Source organism: Epinephelus lanceolatus, chromosome 21 (assembly GCF_041903045.1).
Source record: "Epinephelus lanceolatus isolate andai-2023 chromosome 21, ASM4190304v1, whole genome shotgun sequence".
Taxonomy (NCBI): domain Eukaryota; kingdom Metazoa; phylum Chordata; class Actinopteri; order Perciformes; family Serranidae; genus Epinephelus; species Epinephelus lanceolatus.
Window position 1 is genome coordinate 13,653,642 of NC_135754.1, and position 14,843 is coordinate 13,668,484.

General features: G+C 41.1%; 1 protein-coding gene across 1 annotated transcript in view; it reads left to right on the top strand.

The window, feature by feature from the left end:
- snx29 (sorting nexin 29) overlaps positions 1 to 14,843 on the top strand; it is a 202,922-nt gene that overhangs the window by 9,685 nt on the left and 178,394 nt on the right. The window contains exons 5-11 of the mRNA XM_078163261.1: positions 1,852 to 2,032; positions 2,321 to 2,391; positions 4,193 to 4,453; positions 5,963 to 6,365; positions 8,117 to 8,229; positions 8,538 to 8,634; positions 8,799 to 8,881. Coding sequence (XP_078019387.1) covers positions 1,852 to 2,032; positions 2,321 to 2,391; positions 4,193 to 4,453; positions 5,963 to 6,365; positions 8,117 to 8,229; positions 8,538 to 8,634; positions 8,799 to 8,881 — 1,209 coding nt within the window. The remainder of the gene's footprint in view (positions 1 to 1,851; positions 2,033 to 2,320; positions 2,392 to 4,192; positions 4,454 to 5,962; positions 6,366 to 8,116; positions 8,230 to 8,537; positions 8,635 to 8,798; positions 8,882 to 14,843) is intronic.

Consider the following 14,843-nt stretch of genomic DNA (forward strand, 5'->3'; position numbering starts at 1 on the left):
GCTTTAGCCAACTATTTTAACCATTTATCCATTTAGCTAACTATTTCGAACATTTATCCATTAGTTTTAGCTAACCATTTATCCATTTGTTTTAGTTAACTATTTTAATCATTTATCAATTTGTTTTAGCTAACTAACCATTTATCCATTAGTTGTAGCTAATCATTTTAACCATTTATCCATTACTTTTATCTATGTATTTCAACCATTTATCCATTCTCTTTAGCCAACTATTTTAACCATTTATCCATTTAGCAAACTATTTCAATTATTTTGTCATTCATTTTAGCTAACTATTTTAACCATTTATCCATTACTTTAAGTATTTCAACCACTAATCATTCACTTTAGCTAACTATTGTAACCATTGTCTATCTAGCTAACCATTTAACCATTTATCATTTAGCTAACTATTTTAACCATTTATCAATTTAGCTAACTATTTTAACCATTTATCATGTAGCTAACTATTTCGAACATTTATCCATTCGTTTTAGCTAACCATTTTAACCATTTAAATACATTAGTTTTAGCTGAATATTTTAACCATTTATCCATTTGTTTTAGCTAACTATTTAACCATTTATCCATTAGTTTTAGCTAATCATTTTAACCATTTATCAATTTGTTTTAGCTAACTATTTTAACCATTTATCCATTAGTTTTAGCTAATCATTTTAACCATTTATCAATTTGTTTTAGCTAACTATTTAACCATTTATCCATTAGTTTTAGCCAATCATTTTAACCATTTATCAATTTGTTATCTATTTCTCCATTACATTTTATTAACTATATTGCTTTTAGCTATTAATGTAAATTTTCCATTACTTCTTTTTGCAGCCATTCATCTGCTAACATTACTTTTTATTTTTATATCATATCATATATTTATATAGTTTATAATTTATTAAGCTAACTGTTTTTTATTGCTTCTCTGCTTGCTGACTATTTTTCATACACTGAGTTGCCACTTGTGCTGTAGGTGTTGTAGTTCATTCAATATATGGACACATAAATCAAACTGTAATTTCTATTTTTATCAAATTATGAGCTGCAGAAGTACCCCTAGGGGTAAAGTGCCCCTGACTGGGAGTCTCTGCTGTATCTACATGAGCAAATGAACAGTATGAGAAGCTTAAAGATTCAGTTTTATTTGCAGCCATCAGAGCTTATAAAGATATTACAGACATTAGTTTCACATTATACTAAATTGTTTCTACTGTGTCCTATTTAGTAACCTCATGGCTATTAATTCCAGATGGAGGGAAAATGCATGAATTCTGTAATGGCTACCACGTCATAACCATTAGCATTTCTGACGTTTTCCTGTATTTCACAGTCAATTAGCAGAAAGGATTGTGGCTGAACTCATGGATTTGGAGCTCCCTAATGAAGTCAAGCCCTCTGACAAAGCCAGAAATAGCAGCCATACTTTTAACACATTGTTCTGAGGTTATATGCTAATCGTATGCATTACACTCATTCCTATTAATTACCACACCTCAGAAAACTTAACATTGAAATAGACCCACATAAGTTTTTTGTCTTTTATCTGTGTTATGTGTTAAAGAAAAGAATAAAATTGTTTGTGTTGTGGAGAGACGACAGTTGGGAGGTCAGGTTGGTGCTGTATGAAAAAAGGTGTGGATATTTGTTAATGAGACAATGTGCTGACTCTCAAGACTCTTGAGCTGTTTTTGCCACTGCTTCGCTGACCTTCTGAACCTCCTGTGTAACTCAAGAACAGTTGTTTTTCCACAAATGAGGTAGAACTGATTCTCTCCTTCTTTGTCTCTTTTCTACTTCCTCTCTTTCTCTTCCTCCTTGCTCTTTTTATCCCCCCACCAGAGCTGACTTTCTGGTTCTACGTGAAGGAACATCTGAACCGCCATGAGCTCCAGCGGTTCTACTCTCTACGTCACATCTCCTCAGAGCTGGGCCGAGGTCGTGCCTGGCTGCGCTGCGCCCTCAACGAGCACTCACTGGAGCGCTACCTGCACACACTGCTGGCTGACCGCCCACGCCTGGGGTAAGTACATTGTATGTGTGTGTGTGTGTGTGTGTGTGTGTGGCTTATGTATGATTTCTTTTTTACTTTCACAACACTTTCAAAAACATTTGCAATTTCATAAAACAAAGTTAATTAAATGTATGCATATCACTGTGATCTTGCATGCATGCTCTTTTCATACATTACACTGAAACTCCAGAACCCATTCACCTCCACAGTTATGCTCTTACATCTGCTCAGGTATGCAGGGCTTTCTTCTCTTTGTCTTGATAAGAGATATTACTTCACCTCTTCTCTGTTTTCTAGAACCTACTATGAAGAGTGGGCTTTTATTCTTGATGAAGAGAGAGCAAGTATGCTCCCCACCATGGCTGCAGGTGAGTTTTTGTTTTAATGTTGCAGGCAATATAGTGCTACTAGAATGAGTCCTAAACCCGGAAATGAGTTGGCATTTTAGCCTTCCCAGTTCTCTTGTCTTGAGGTCAGTGGGTTTTTTTTTTTTAAATGGATTTTTGGGTTGATGCCTGGAATAAGGCCTGTGGTTACCACAAGCTGAAGAGACTTTCACGTTTTGTTCTACAACATAAAATATGTCAGTAAATACCCCACTTGTGAATTATAAAGTTTTTAGGTGCCTTAAAAAAGGCAGTTGCTAACACGTGGCTAAATGAGACTACAGAGGACTATGTTATCATGCCAAACACGGCTTTACAGGTGTGGTAGCGACACTGAGTCATACAGCTTAAGTGTAGTTTGTATAAAGCCTAACGTTAGTGTTTTACTTCTGGCAATTGCATTTGTGCTTCAAAAATCCTAAAAGTGTTGTTCATTTATAAAGATTATCTTGCTGAACAAAACAAGTATGCAAGGATGATAAACTTGTGTTTGCTACAGATCTTATTTTCTGCAATAATACAAAAATCCAGTGGAAACATCACATTGTCTTTTTGACGAGGGAACCAGGGCAATGCTAACTTCGGCTTCGGCCTGCAAGAAAACGTCAGCCCTGCAGCACTCTATTATGGATAAACCAGACTGTAGTAGGGACAGGATAAACCCGACTGTAGCAGGGACATGCTAGTGCTGTAGCTAAATGTTAGCATTATTGTAATTTGAAATGCCACCCGAAGAGAAGTGAACACCTTTTAACATGCTAACGTTGCATGTTATGCTAACATAGCATGCTAATATGGTTAGCAGTTAGTGTTGTGTTCTAATGTTAGTGTAGTGTAACTGTAGCATAAATATAGCATGATATCATGGTAATTTTAGCATACTGAAATGCATTCAGTTGGCATAAAATGTTGCAGTTAGTTTGTTAGCACTTAGCATGCATTTTAGCAGTAAGTTTAAAAGGCCCAGTGTGAAGGTTTAAAGGGAATCCATGGCAGAAATGGTATATAATATTTATAACTATGCCTTTATTATATTATAATCACCTTAAAATAAAAGTCTGTGTTTTCAGTACATTAGAATGAGCCATTTTCTCTCCTATGAAGTCTGCCATGTTGTTTCTACCGTAGCCCAGAACAGACAAACCAAACACTGGCTCTAGGTAGGGCCACTCGCATTTTTTGCGTCAACCACTATAGTTCTCCTACATGCTTCAGTTCTGCAACCTCACCGCTAGATGCCACTTAGTCCTACACACTAGACCTTTTAATGGATTCATGTCTGGCCAGTGTACATAGGGTCGTGTCCCCATGTTTTATCCATACAGAAATTGAATCTTGTGATGTGTAATAAGCATTACAGCCTCACTTTCAGTCTCATGGAAATTTAAACATGCTTCACACAAACGGAGCTGCTGCAAAAGCAGTAAATTCACTGACTTTACACTCTACTTGTTTAGTATGACTAGATATGGTGGGACTTAAAGTCCTAACCCTATTAGTGTTAATGGCTGTGCTCTTACTGTTGAACTATTGATGAGTGCAACTCAGATGAGGACAAACTCTAAAATATTAAGAATACAGACCACTGATCTCATGCCAGAGCTTTTCCTCTGTTCATACACAAGCAGATAGCCTGAGTTCATCTTAGGTTGCCCAGTCTAACTGTGTGCTCCCAGAACAGCTTACAGAGCACTCTGCAGAAGTTCAAAAGCTTTATATGATTTAACTAGACTGATCTGTAATAAATTGCATTTTGCCTCTCTCTTTCTGCTGCGTCGTTCAGGTCTGAACTCCATCCTGTTTGCCATCAACATCGACAACACTGACCTGAACGGCGGGGTGATGCAAAGAGGAGGCTCCTCTGTGTCCCACCTCCTTAAGGAGTCAACGCAGGGCATCGGCAGCCTGTGGAAAGAGTCGACTCAGGGGGTCAGCAGCCTGCTGCGAGAGATCAGCACTGCCACGGCTGTGGTGCCCGGGTTTACTCCTAGAGTGGACGGAGCCTCAGACCCGCTACCTGTCCTGCCACGTAGCAGCTCTGCTGGTAGGAAACAGCAGTCTTTAGTATAGACTTGTTTGTTTTGCTGCAACACACACACTCACACACACACACACACACACACACACACAATAATTCATAATACAATAGCCATGCAAGAACTACCAAGTAGCATCATTTTTTGCCTTTTTTCTCTCACAGATTACATAATTTAGCAGTTTTTGAAATTTATACACCAGCTGCACTGGCATAAGGAAGTTACGACAGGCCCCAGTGAACGCTATAATGATGGGCCAAAGTGCACACTAGCACCAACATTGTGTTTGATTGAGTTACTTACTGCTTTCTCTTCCTGTTTTTTTCCTCTCTTGTCTTTTCATATTGCTGCTTTTATGCTTTGCTGTGCTTGTTGATGTGCTCAGCAGACAGATCTGTCAGTCTTGACAGATTTTGTGCCTAAACTAGCTACCGTATATAGTAGCATTTCATTGCATGATGAAAGAGGGTCTTGACATTGGACAACATACCTAACAATCGTAAACAATTGTTAATAGTTTATGTATAGTTTTTACAGCTATATGTATATAACAAATGGCACAATTTTTTTTAATTTAGCTTGAGTTCCTTTTTGAACACAGATGTATTTCCAAGGTGGCCATCTAAATCACTTACAAGAGCCCACTCTCTGCTCTCTCTATGGGCCCGCCAGTGCAACTGCACTGCCTGCGCAGCCTGTATTTATGCCCCTGACCAGCAGCAAAAATCAAACATTTCCTCAGAATTTCAGTGTATTGTTCAGTGTAAGGTGTTTCTGTTATTTTGTCCACCCCTTGATGGACACATAATATATTTTAGTATTACAGCATATTGTATATTTAGTCCTAGAAATAGAAAAAAAGTGTTTACGTCACAAAAATGATCACAGAAGCAGCACAAACAGTAAAACAACATATGGTTCAGTCGGAGCATGTGTAATGAATGCACTGGTAGAACAAATCTAGTGGATGCAACACAAGGCGTCTGCAGCAAAGTGCTGCGGCGGTGATGAAATCCCCCGTGAAATGAGTAAACCCCTAGAATGTCAGTTCCTTGTTTGACCTCATTTGGCTGTCTGGCCCGGTCCAACCCATCAGGGAACTTACACCGTTTTCCCTCCCTCTGCTCAGTGGGATGAACAAGCTTTTAAATTTTAACTGTGTGGTGCTAAAACTTTTCACTGGACTGAATGTAAATGAAATTCTAAGCTGGAGTGCAAGCTCCTCAAAGTGGGAACCCATTCAGATCATTCACTGGCTGAAGACTCGCTAATGCACAGCCAGGCTTTTTGGCTCTGAAAAAGAAGAGAGTTGAACCGCAGATAGTCTTATTAGACATGCACTTTTAAAGGCTTAATTGAAAAAAACTTAAGATGCTGATGTCACCAGTACTAAACTTTGCTGGATGAACATTTGGAGGCAGCTAGTCTAGACAGGTGAAATGCACTGACTTCATTTTCACTTTGTACAAGGTTGAAATTGAGGTTTTGTTCACTTCTTTTTCATCTTTCCTCGTCAGACTCAGGGCTGAGGAAAGAGCGCCGGAGGAAAAAGAAAATCACCAACATCATTTCCTTTGATGACGATTTGGACGGAGGTGCGGAGGATGAGGAGGAGGGAGAGGACGACTCCCAGAAGATAGGCGCAATGAGGAAGAGCCACACTGCTCCTGCTCAGAGCAGCGTAGAGGAAGGCATAGATCCTTTGGAGCCGGCCTTCTCCGAGTTGCCCGCCCAGAATGGCCTGGCTGAGCCGGGCATAGTCAGCTGGGTGGGGTCCCCCCATCCTTCTCGCACTCCACCAACTACTACACCTCCTCTGCCTGACAGTAAGAGTATAGACAACGAGGAGGAGGAAGAAGAGGAGGAGATGTACAAACCCAGAGCACAAACCCAGGAGGAGGAGAGGGGCAGCGCTGATCAGTGAGTCAGATGACTTCAGTTGAATGTCAGGTTATAAAAAGTAGGAAGAGAAATATTTGCCATTTTTGATTTATTTTACAAAAGTCAATATGGGCTCGGGGCAAAGTACCCTCGGAGGCTGTTCATTAAGTGCAGGTGACATTAAATAGGAGACCATAAAAAATACAGTTAATTAAAAAGTGCTCATATTTCGTTTCACACTGTTTTTATTCTGCTACTGATAAACTTTTTTTATTGCTTTTCATTTATGGAAAGATCCCATATACATAAAAAAGTAAACATGAAAAGATCTGCATTGCCCTGTCTCCTCAAAACCTGTTTATTCCTGTGACATGGATACATTGGGTATGTCATTGCTCAGAATTTTGATAATAAGCATGTAACATTTCCCCAAAATGTACAATGTCAGGACAAAGCTGCACAGGAATGATCTTCATTTATTGCTCCACATTTTTTCCAGCACGGTTTGACAATTATTTGCACCTAATTTTGGGGGTTTTCTCCTGTTTTATCTGTTGAGTTTTCAAATTACAGGCTGCTGGAGGTGATTAGTAGAATCCAAAAATTAGTTTCCTCCAGGTGTCTTTAGTCAGACAATAGATGCATGCACAACCTGCAGAGGAACAAACTCAACCAACATTATGAAAAGGGTTGCATTACTTTGAGGTTCAGTTAAATTATCCCCACAAAGGACCAAAAGTCCTGAAAAATAAGAGTAAAGGACAAAACAATGCTATGAAGTTTTAAAAATTTCTCAAGCTGCAGCAGCAAAGTGTGTCTTCATCGTAATGATTACATTTTTCCACAGCTGGGGGTTGTGTTCATGTGTTTAATGTGGCAAGACATTCTTTGTAACATGGGTCAACATGTCACAGGAGTCACAGGACGCTGTTTACTGATTGACTGCGGGTATTCTCTGGCCGCTGTTCGCCGCAGAATTAAATGGTTGCAGCTTGCTTAGCTCGGAGTGACCACCGGAGCATTTTGTAGGCCATACATGGCAGCATTTTGCTGCTGCTTGGTGTGTTTTCAGCATTACTTTGGTCCTGACATTTGTTGATTACACAAGAAAGACTTTCCCAGCAAGGCACGGCGGAGAGAGAGATATGAGGCAAAGATGCTGTGTGAGGTGACAGGGACAGGTGCATTCCCAGAAGTTAGTTACTGCGGTTTTTGCCTCACTGATTTGGCCCGTTGACAGCAGTTTCAGAGTGACTGTGACACATAGTCAATGTACTTAAGCTACAGACACACAGACATGAGTCCAGCGTGAATAAATTTCCATAAAACTGCTCAGATCCTAAAAAAAATGCTCTTTATAACTCCAGAAAGTGCCTGAAAATTATCAGCTTTTTAAGTTTTCTTCTGGAACAAAGTAATTCAGTGACACATGTGCATATCTGTGGGCACACTGCACAAAGGAGCTCCTAATAGCTAATTCGGCATACTTTTAATGATGCTAGTTTGCTAAAATGTAAACAAAATAAGCCTTAAAAACTGGGCTCAAATTGTAGCCCACAGCGTAACTCACTGAAACCATGGTAACACTGTTTCCTGTTTACATCCCCTAAAACGGGATTGGGAGGCAAAGTTGTCTTGATTTCTTTCTGAGGGGAGACTCAAAGTGTCAGACTTTGAAAATCCTGGGACTAGACTACAAAATTTGTTGTGCAGCTGACCCTGGGAGTGAAATGTAGTCATTGCTCTGTAAAAAAGCCAAATTGACTGAGGTTGAAACTGTCTTGTTTCAGGGTGGTGGTTGGCAGCCTGTCCAGTGTGTCCACGTGGAGCCCTCTACAGGTGATGACTGACCACAGCAGTTCGGACATCCTCATTCCTGTGAACCCTGCAGACTCGCAGCCAGGTACTGTAGTCCTGAAATCATCAAACAAAAGCTGCAGACTTAATTCTGGATCATGCAACTTCGCATTTAATGCTCTCTGTTCCCAGATTAGTATATTTCTTGACAGCCTTTAGTTGACATTGCTGCACTGATCCCCAAACCAGCACTCTAAGAGTTCTTTCCCTGTTAAAGACTCTCCTGTTTTTATGTTTTTGCTGCTGACAGCAGCTGCTTATGGCTTCAGTGTAGGGATCAGATGTTTATCAGATGAATTCTCGGGACTTTCTCTGTAAGTCTGTACCTTCACTTTCACTTCTGTTTTGTTTCAGTGAGCTCTGTGGAAGACACAGCTGCATTTCCTGCTCAGTGCGAGTCAACAGGCCCGGCGGGAAACTGTGAGAGCAGCAGATCGCCTTTAACATTTAAGTAAGCTGCTATCATTTCAGGCGGGACTGATGTGCTGCAGTTTAGTTGCTATCAAAATATTCATCAGGTTTAGTCACAGGACTAAACAGGCAAGTCAAGTCTGTGTGCCTTTGTGCTGCAGCTTCAGCTTTCTTCACAAAGATGAATTATGAAATGTGTTGCAGTATGGAGTCCAGTCCACCGACGCAGTCTGCTCCACTCTCCAGTGTGCTGCCAACATCTGGTCTGCCAGAGTCCATGACAGTGGGTGAGTGTTGCTACTTTTTCTTCCTGTCTGACTCTTACTATTTTCACTCTCTCCTGCTCTTCTAGTTGGGTTTGTTCTCAAACTGGTTCAGTGTTATGAATCATCACTTTATACCACATGTGAGTGAGCACTGACAGACGAACAGCGCCTTTGAACGGGACGTCAATCAAAGCTGTTATATCACTTGAACTGCAAAGAATCATGTTGTTGGTATCATTACAATCACTGACTGCTTTGGAGTTCGTTACACTCTGAGGTTAGATTATCTTCTGATAAAACCTCAAGAGGACCTGGAGAGTCGTGCACTGCAGAAACTCCACTAGAAATGACACAGAATCCTCTATAAACTAGTAAAATTTGCAAAGATTTTCTTCAAACTGATGAACATGTAGCTGCTACAAAACCTCAGAACAAGTAAATAAGACTTATTAAAGCTTCATTTAAGGCTTTAATCACCAGAAATTAAAGTTAAAGATGCTTGAAACTAGATTTTTTCCTATAGACTGCAGTTACTTTGCACATTTCTGCTCAGCAAGCAGCAAACAGTGCACAGAAAACAGGTTAAGCGTAGGGCCTAATACAGTAAAAGTTTCATTTGGTGGAACTCCTTAATTTCTTTGCACATCTGAGGATAAATGATTTACATAAGATATGACAGCACAAATCACAAGTGTTGAATCACCAAGCTTCTCTTGAGGCTTTATAGGACGACAATCTAATCTCAGAGTGTTTTCCAAAGAAGTTTTGTGATGGTAATGAATCCTGTGGAAGTCCTGACATGTCTTTGTCTGGAAATCTCACCACCAGCTGTCGTCTGCAGCAAATTAAATCAGACTCGCTGATTAGTATTTTCAAACCTTGTTGTGTTTCTGTGCGGTTAAAGTAATCTAATTTCTTCGAGTGCCAAGAGATTGTTCAGTTCCATATTATTTTCATCATGGCAAATGGTCCACCAGGTGGCACTGTTGGTCCAGTGTACACACACATTACAGTCTAAACACACTTGTCTGCTCCCCTCAAAGGATTTTGCTTGAAAGAAAAAAATGGGAGAGTGTGACACAAAGTCAGATTGTGTGAATGCCTGGTGTATACATCAGCTATGTGATTTAAGCTGTGGATAAAACACAGTTGATGAGCACTTAAAGGTGTGTGTGACTCAGCACACGCAGGTTTTGCTCTGGCCTGGAGTGTGGGTGGTGTTTTGCTTGGTGCCCTGGAGCTAATTGGACCACAAGATGCTCACACTGATGCAGTTTGATTCCTTGGATTGTGTGTGTGTGTGTGTGTGTGTGTGTGAGGGGGTCGAGAGAGGGAAAGTGATGGAGAACTAGGGTAGGAAAGGTGAGTGGAGCTGCCTGTAAGCGCCTTCGTCCAATCTATTAGCCCTCGCTAAGAGGAGGTCGCAGCGCTACAGAGAGAGCTGGCGAAAAAAATCTCTGCTGTAAAGGCAGAGAAAACGGTCCTCTACATACGGAGCTCCAGGAGGCCGTAGAAAGATGTAAAACAGCAGATCACAGTCACTGAGCTTTTAGTTAAAAGTCGCCCTCACACACTGTAACATTACTGTAATGTCAGTTTTTTGTGTCAGTCCCCCGGAATCAAAGAGCAAAGAGCTCCTCTCCAGACTCACTGACATCCAACAGTCTCACAGGAAAAAAACCCCATCGCCACAGAGGCAGAGATACCAATTTTTTACGCCTACTGTCGGCTCAGTAGACCAGAATGCAATGCAGCCAAAACAGATTTTGCATTTTGACTAAAAGACCATGACTTCTTCTCGACTGGAAAAACCTCTCTCTCTCTTTCGCTGGTGGTGTTGCTTTTGCTCTCCCCGCCTACTCTCGTAACCCAAAGCAACAAGTACAGGAGCCTTTCTCGAGAGGCTGTGCAAAGTCATTGTGGAAAAACGTAGGAAACCACTGAGGAAGAAGAAGATGAGGCAGGTTGAGGGATAGTAACTTGGGAGAACAATTCTTGGAAAGCACCAAGTTTATTTAAATATCTCATTGTAGATTTTGCCTTTAAGCAGTTTAAACTTAATTTGCATTTGTCTAATCTGAAGCTTAACTTATATCTTCATAAAGGCCACGTTAAAGGGGCACTCCACGAATTGTGCATATGAAGTTCAGGTTGCTCACTAGGAAGAGTACTACTCAGCCTGTGAAAACAGTTGTATAATTTCATCTGTAGCTGTGGGGAGGCCTTTAGAAAAAATACTTTAGAAAAAATATCCCCGATGATGTCATTGTTATGTCATGAGGGTCATCTCAGCTTGAGACTTGAAATGACAGCTTGAAATGTTAACAGAACTCTACACTTAATCTGAATGTGAAGGGTTTGGAAGAAGTCGGTTGTTTGGAAGCACTGGAGACATAATAAAAGATGCTAATGAGATGCATTGTGGGGAATGTAGGACCTAGTGTTTTTGCTTCTTGACACATGTTAAGGACTAAACATCTTAGTCTTTGTTTCAAGAAAAACAAAGCGGATATGAGAAAGCAGACAATGGCAGACAGTCCAAGGACATGGACCTTAAGCTGCTCGAATAAAAATTCAATGAAATGAAAGTTCAGTGTTGATATTCTGGCAGTCACACACAAATAAATCAATGTTTGGGAAAAACTGCAAGCTTGATGAACAGGAAAGCTAGATGTAGCAGTTTATGTTTACTTCCAAATGTATTTTTTCCCATTGTATTGTACATGTAGTGTACATTATATTAAGTAAGTAAAAGTTTATTTAATATAGCACCGTTTACAGAGCAAGGTCACAAAGTGCTTCATAGGAATAAAATGATTACAAATAGGACCATAAAAACATTAGTTTAATTACCGCTTTTCTATAGAGTTCTAATGCTGCTGAAATAACAGCCAGAGAGATTGACTGGCACCTGATGTGTATTGTTTTTGGAAATATATCTCATTATGTAAAGTCTCTAGAAGTGTATTATTCAACTTTTCCCATGGGATAGTGTTAAAAAAGGGAACAAAAATCGCAAACAAATTGTAATATTGAATCGCAATACTTAAAAAATGGCAATACATATTGAATCAGCACCCAAGTATTGGGATAGTATTAACTCAGGAGATACGCATATCATCTCAGCTCTCATGTCTGGACCTCTGCTGATTTGATTTTGACCATTCTTTTTGTTGCAGCTCCTTAGCTCACAGTGTTGGTTGATTGGTTTGCAGTTCCACAAAAACTTTCCCACCTTTGGCAGAAAGTTTTTGCCCCAAGAGGCTGACATTTGGCACAGAGGTCAAGTATGTGTGTGTGAAGGTGGGTGTTTGTGTTCATGCCAGTTGGCTTAAAGGGTGGGTGGCCATTTGGCAAACATGGGCAACATGTGGACGTGTGTGGTCGCAGCGAATGCATATTTGCACTGGTTTAAAAATCCGACTCTTGTCAGTTGATGAAACGTCCGCAGACAATACGAAAAAGCTTGAGCATGTTGATTCATTCAGGAATCAGAATGAGCAGTTGATTGGCTCACATCCTGATGCAAGAGAATAATAAGACCTTCTATGAATAGAAAAATTTGCAATGTATCATTATAGCGTGTGTATGTTTAGTGCTAAAGAATAGTAAAAACAGCTAATGACAGTGTTTGCCCTTTTCATGATTAAGGCTTTGTGAAACACACACACACACACACACACACACACACACACACACACACACAGATGATTGCAAAGCATGCTGGATTTTAAAGATATGTGTGAGAAACTGAGAGGAAGAATGGTGTTGAGAGGAAGAAGAGTGTCGTGCAAGCTGTCCCTCACCGATTGCCACCCTGCCGACCTAACAGCGTGTGAGGCCAAGCCGTCCATTGATTGGAGAGTATGGAGTCTATAATTCACAAGGCACCTCGATTACATGGCCAAGCTCTCTGCTAATGCATCTATTATTGGAACAATTGAGTAAGCGCGCAGGTTCCGGTGGAAACAGACAGACAGACACACAGACACAGACACAGACACACACACACACACACACACACACACACACATACTCGTCCCATTAAAGATGTCTCTTATACACACGAGGACAAAGTTGCTCACACATGTATTTCCCCTCACACTCACACTTGTGCTGTAATTTGACCACATCCCCCTGCGAGGCCGGAGGGGCGTCTGGGTCCACTGAAGTCCCTAATGGCTTGTCTGTGGCACCCGCTGTGAACGCGTGGTCGGACGTAAGGTCACATTTATTCCTGGCCTGCTGATGTGGAGAGTGAAGCCGTGGAGATAATAGACTTCCTCTTTTCTCCTCTGCTCTCTGTTGCACTCTTCATCACACTCCTCCTCTTCTTCCTCCTCCTCCCCCCAACCTGGCACTTAGCTCGGGGCTGGTGGAGACCTACTTGTGTCTGGGGCTACGTCGACACCCTACATTAGTTATGAGAATAGGAGTCGTGGTCTCTGCATGTTGTGTGATGGTGGAATGCACAGTGCAGGGAAGATTAACTCCTTGTCTCGTGGTTGTTATTTTTGGAAGTCCTGGTAACAGCCTAGTTAGGGGCTTTGAAACCTTCATGTGCACCTCCAAGCGTAACTACGGAGATGACTCACTGTACCACCACACATCCCGGCCCAAATCTGTCCTTTACATCAGGATGGACATTAACATCAGCCAGCAGCTGACTGCTAGCAGACTTTGGCTGTAGCTGATACAGTTCAGCTGACTGTTGCTTTAAGGCTGGAAAAGATACTGAGGATTTCTAGACTGGAGTTGCTGCTGTCTTGTATTAAATTTGACCAGGCTCCACAGCGAAAAAATGACACTTAGTACTGCAACTTTTATCATCGTATTCATTGTTAATTAACATGTTAGTACAATACTTTTTTCCTACATAGTGATCCCAGAATTGTCAGTGTTTAGGCTTGTTCTTATTTTAGCCATCAGCGTGTCTGTTGGTCCACCACTTTGGTCCAGACTGAAATGGATTGCCATGAAATTTTGTGCAGACATTCACAGCCGCTGGACGATGAAGCCTAAGAATTTGGTGATCCCCATCCTGCGCCACCAGGAGGCTGAAGTTTTCACAAATCCTGTGAAATATATGGGGCTGTACTTGACTCAGAGTTTTGTCAGTCGAATCAGATTTGGCTGTTCAATACAAATATTTGACTATTTGTTACAGCCTCTCTAAACCAATGGTTCCCAACAGGTGGGTCACGCTCTTAAAGTGGGTCAGGAGTCCATCCTGAATGGACAGCAAGTGACTCGCAAACATGTCAAGGTTCTAAAAAAGGCACTTTATGTGGAAGTACGGTGAATTTCTGGAGCGTAGCTTTTATTGTCAAGTGCCATTTCCTGCTGTAAAATAAACGACTAATGGACAGCTACTTGACAGAGACAGCAATCTAGCTCGACGACATGGCCAAACACAAATATGACGCTGAATATATTAAACTTTGGACCTTGAACTAATGACAAAGGAGAAATCTGGACCCCATGGCTGGACCAGTTGCGAACCACTGTTCTAAACAAACCAAGGTACTACAAGAAACCGAACATACCAAAAAGAACGCCACAAACAGGGGTTGGAGATCTCAGCCAAACCAAACAAAAGATGGGGCTGGGCCAACCATTGTGTTGGCCGTCGCACCCAGCTCATCCCCCAAACCACACAAAATTCAGAAACTAAACTATTGGCAATCTCCATCCCACACTCCGCCCCTCAGCTCCCGTTTATTCTAGCCTGCCAATTTCTCTCAGGTGCAGCGCTACTGCTGAAGGAGTGAGACAAGTAGTGTGGAGTCAGAGAGAGAAAGACAGAGAGCAAAACAAGAAGTACACCCAGCGGTGCATAATACAAGATATACAGGGCCACACGTAACATAGACGATCATGCAAGGCTTTACTGAACTGCTGGATTTTTGAATGGAGTTCCACTTGATATTCAGGATGGTAGTGACGTTTACGTAATATGGTAAATAAGCCAAGTTAGCCCTCT